The sequence below is a fragment of the Ammodytes marinus genome, assembly GCF_949987685.1.
Source record: "Ammodytes marinus genome assembly, chromosome: 1".
In the NCBI taxonomy this organism is placed as follows: domain Eukaryota; kingdom Metazoa; phylum Chordata; class Actinopteri; order Uranoscopiformes; family Ammodytidae; genus Ammodytes; species Ammodytes marinus.
Genome location: NC_137230.1, coordinates 35,000,088 through 35,005,087, shown reverse-complemented (window position 1 = coordinate 35,005,087; position 5,000 = coordinate 35,000,088). Strand labels below are relative to the sequence as shown.

Genomic DNA, 5,000 nt, shown 5'->3' with positions numbered 1-5,000 from the left:
TTTTTGGTGTAAGGTTGGCTTAAAGGTGGCGTCAGTGATTCTGGATAATGCTTGTGTATGGTATGTAAACAAAAAAGGGGCCACCGTAGCTAGCAACATGCCCGTTTACGGAGCATAGGCTGTGTATTTACACTAGATATTTTTTCAGTTCACAGACAGTACAGACAAGTAGTGGATCATGAGGAGATATTCACTGATTTTGACCATAAGTGATTTCAACAAGCGTTCCCCGGAATCACTGACTGCACCTTTAAAAGTCGGCGTTAGTTTGTTTACTCACCGTCCTCCAGCATCTCCACGGTAACAGGCAGCGAGGGCCGGCTGGCGCCCATCGGTGAATACGCCACGACGAAGAAGGTGTAAGCCGTGTGAGGAAGCAGCTCTTTGAACAGATACTCTGTAGTGTCGTTGTTCATCGCAAACTGGTATTCAACATTATCAGAGCCTGGGAAAAGAGGAAAGGGAATTGACCTTTATTTATAGAGCACTTTACACACAGATAAAAGGTTAAAACAAAGGTTGGTAATGGGTGGCAATTATTTAAAAATAAATGAATATGATTAATAATATTATTAATAATAATAATAATAATAATAATAATAATAATAATAATAATAATAATAATAATAAATACATTTTATTATTTCAAGTAAAGTAAAAAATATATAAAAAATACATACATGAATAAATTGTAAAAATATATATAAATTAACCTAATGTCTAATAAACTTGGAAAATAAAATATAATTCAAGTGGGATACAAAGAATTCAACTAAAAAGGTACGTAGGCCTTTACACATATGAAACTATTGAAAAAAAATATTATTTGGGGATATGTGGACATGCCTATGGTACAAACACACACACAAATACATACACACACACACACACACACACACACACACACACACACACACCTGCGTTTGCGCGTTGGCAGTGCACAGAATACCCTATAATCTGGTCTGCATTATACTCTGGTTTCTCCCATTCCACCATAGCAGTGGTGCTAGAGTAGGGCATAGCAGACAGATGCCTGGGCGGACTGGGCAAACCTTCCCTTACTATCACCGTTAGCTTAGCGGTAGCACAGGCCGTTCCTAGCCCATTGTCTGCTATACACTGGTAGTAGCCTGCGTCCTCCAATGCTAGCTGGTTGATAAGTAGCACCCCGGGATTCTGGCTTTTAACCCGCCTGTAGGCAAGGAGGGGAAAAAGATCATTAATATAACCAGGGAGACTGGTGGTTACCATGTGTGATCATGTGCAAGTCGATAAGGTTCATATTTTTGATTTCATTTGATTTTATATATTATGATCCCCATTAGCAACACACCGGAGTGAGAGCTACCCTGCGTTCCGAATCGCATACTCTTTCTTTTTTTCTATTCTACATACTACATCTGACGATAAAAATAATCTAGTTGGGACACAGAAATAGAATGCCTTGATCTTGCCTCTTGCTTTTATATCCGTTTGTTTTCATACGGAGGCTCTGTTGATGTGAGGTCACTTCAGGCTCGCACTGGATTGTGGGTCAGAATCGCCCAAATAGGATGCTGTTTTCAACACTAAAAATCTCGGCCGAATGTAGTAGAAATCTGGTTCTTTCTAACCATCCTAAATCTGGCCACAAGAATCGGGACATCCTAAATATTTTTTCTACCATACTAAACAGTAGATAGTATGGGGAATGGAACGCAGGGCTAGTCTTCCTGGGGTCCGAAACATACAATATATAGACAACAAACAATCACTTGTTTAACATTATGTCATCCCGAAATAGTCGAAATAATAGCAACAATAATAAACAACACAATGATTTTAAAAAACATCAGAGATATTTTTGGCTCTTTAACCCGCCTGTGGGACTTGATGGGCCGGCCGTTCTTGAGCCACAGCAGCACCGGTGGAGGTTCTCCGGAGCTGTTGCAGACAAAGCGTGCAGTGTTTCCCCGAGAGAGGGAGGCCGTCTCTGGGGGCTGGAGGATCACCGGGGGGGCTGGAGGGTGGAGGAGAAGAGAGAGAGATATATTGTTTATCTTTTTTCAATTAAAATGTGCATCAGACAGACAGACACATAGAGAAAGAGAAAGAGAGAGAGAGAGATAAAGAGAGAGAGAGAGAGAGAGAGAGAGAGAGAGAGAAAGAGAGAGAGGGAGAGAAATAGACAGACAGATAGACAGACAGACAGACAGACAGACAGACAGACAGACAGACAGACAGACAGATATACACAGACATACAGAAATACAGACAGGCAGAGACACACACACACACACACACACACACACACAGACAGACAGGCAGACACACAGACAGACATGCAGATTCCTACCAGGCACGTGCAGTTCAGCAGCAGCGGTGACAAACTCTCTTGTTTTGGGCTTGTTGGCGCGACACACGTACACGCCGCCATGGTGACGCCTCGTATCCAGGATGACCAGGTTAGTCGCCAGGACGACCACGTCAGTTGAGATGGGTTTACCATCTGGGATAGATAGATAGATAGATAGATAGATAGATAGATAGATAGATAGATAGATAGATAGATAGATAGATAGATAGATAGATAGATAGATAGATAGATAGATAGATAGATAGATAGATAGATAGATAGATAGATAGATAGACAGACAGACAGACAGACAGACAGACAGACAGACAGACAGACAGACAGACAGACAGACAGACAGACAGACAGACAGACAGACAGACAGACAGACAGACAGACAGACAGACAGACAGACAGATAGATAGATAGATAGATAGATAGATAGATAGATAGATAGATAGATAGATAGATAGATAGATAGATAGATAGATAGATAGATAGATAGATAGATAGATAGATAGATAGATACTTCATCAATCTAGAAGGAAATTCTGACATCCAGTTGCAGCAAACATTTGTAATAACAAAAAAACAAAATAACTGCTGTGTACTTTATTTATCAATGAAATATATAGAGATAAGCAGTACTGATGAAATGTATGTGAACTATGACATTGTTGTGATTTTGAAGTTGTAGATTATAGTTGTTATAAAGTGTTGAATGAAGGATCTTACATCCTTTACCAGAACATGTTCAAAACATTGTGTAGTCTCACAGATTGACCAACAGGTGGCTCTGTGACCTTTTACTGTGGGTCCACTGAGGTGTCTATACAGGTAATAATATTAGAATATCATGGAAAATGAATTGGAATTGAGGAAGGAATTCATGCAAAAGGAGCCCAAACCAAGTACTGAGTACATATGGATGATTGCACTTTATAGAGGGCCGACATTTCTGTATTTAAAATCGCTTTTTTATAGATTTCATGTAATATTTAAATGTTCTGAAATTCAGGGGTTTTGTTTGGGGTTTTCATAAGCTGTAAGCCATAATAATCAAAATTATAACAAATAAAGGCTTGAGATATCTCACTTTGTATGTAATGATTCTATATAATATATTTTTTTCACCTTTTAAGTTGAATTACTGAAATAAATGAACTTTTGCACAATATTCTAATTTTTCGAGTTTCACCTGTAAATGATGTTATCTATAGATAAAACAAGAAGGATGGAGCAGCGTATATATTGTATCAATGATGATTGTAAACTGTGGCTCTAAAAAAATATATAGCCTATATACTTTTTAATTTCTTTGCGTTACCTTGCCTGCTCCAGGAGACCAGAGGCCTGAGTTGTCCCTGTGCCATACACTCCATCACAGCGGGACGTCCCATCACTACAGTGGCATTCTGAGGAGGAGCTACGATCACCACTCTGTTTACACTGTCAGTCGAGTCTGCAACAACACAACAACGGTTTATTTCATCATTATGGGACAGTCAATGTTACAATGTGTTTGTGATTGTAATGGGAAAGTTGCCAGTTTAGACAAGAAATGCTGGATTATTATTTTTTTTTTTAACCTTTATTTATACAGGTAAATCCCATTGAGACCGAAGACTCTTTTACAAGGGAGACCTGTTTTCCTTTCCCACGTTACCATTCACACACACATTCATACACCGATAGCAGCAGGCTAACTATCGACATTCACACAAGGCAAGGTGGGTGAAGTGCCTTGCCCAAGGACACAACAACTATGACACAAGCGGCAGGGCGGGGATCGAATCTCCAACCCTTTGATCATCAGCCGACCCGCTCTACCAACTGAGCCACAGTCAGATTGAATCGATGCCCTAATTTACAGTTTATTTTTTGCAGTTTTATGCCTTCTTATTCACAATGTTGATGTCAAAGAAAATGTTGAACCAAGACACAGCAGGCATAAACATAATGTTCTAAATTTGGAGATTGTTATGGCTAATTTGTTTTACATAACATGTATTTTTTCACTACGACTATTTCACTAAACCTTGTCTGTTAGCCTAGGCTCTGTAAAACTGGTATGTAAACAAAGGGACTAGAGCTAGGATACCAGTTTACAGAGCCTTTTGACAACAAGCATTCTGGTGTTGATGTGAAATACATTTGCTAGTAAACTGCCTGTAAGCTATTTTATATATTCATACATCACAGTAATACATCTGACAGGGTCCTTCATTAAACCTGCAGTGTGTAGAATTTTGGGTTTTATTTCCTAGCAGATTTTGTAGAAAGTAATTATAATATCCATAAATACATCGGATTTGGTGCATAATAGCTGAAAAAAAATGTTTAGAATTATTTGTTTTTCCCTTAGAAAGGGTCTCATATATGTCCATATTTCTGCTTATTTTGGACCAAGGCCTAGTGCCGCCATCTTGAAAGTGTCATAGTTGGAATGTCATCAGGTGCATTGTTTAAAATTTAGAATTGTTCTTGTCCTTGAAGGCCACTGTAGCTTCTGTTATTATTCGAAAGGGGTGGGGTTACCCAGGGAGCGTTGCATTCTAGAACTTTCTAGAACGTTCTTGATGATGTCATATTACACACTGCACCTTTACGATGTTGATATATTATATAACACCAGGAAAGAACCATGAACCAAAACGCTGACTGAGGT

General features: G+C 39.0%; 1 protein-coding gene across 1 annotated transcript in view; it reads right to left on the bottom strand.

Moving 5' to 3' along the window:
* Positions 1 to 5,000, bottom strand: part of igdcc4 (immunoglobulin superfamily, DCC subclass, member 4) — a gene marked incomplete at both ends in the record, with an annotated part of 67,509 nt that overhangs the window by 18,288 nt on the left and 44,221 nt on the right. The window contains 6 exons of the mRNA XM_080029190.1: positions 281 to 445; positions 918 to 1,192; positions 1,861 to 1,999; positions 2,336 to 2,488; positions 3,660 to 3,794; positions 4,548 to 4,564. Of these exons, the coding sequence (XP_079885316.1) occupies positions 281 to 445; positions 918 to 1,192; positions 1,861 to 1,999; positions 2,336 to 2,488; positions 3,660 to 3,794; positions 4,548 to 4,564 (884 nt within the window). The remainder of the gene's footprint in view (positions 1 to 280; positions 446 to 917; positions 1,193 to 1,860; positions 2,000 to 2,335; positions 2,489 to 3,659; positions 3,795 to 4,547; positions 4,565 to 5,000) is intronic.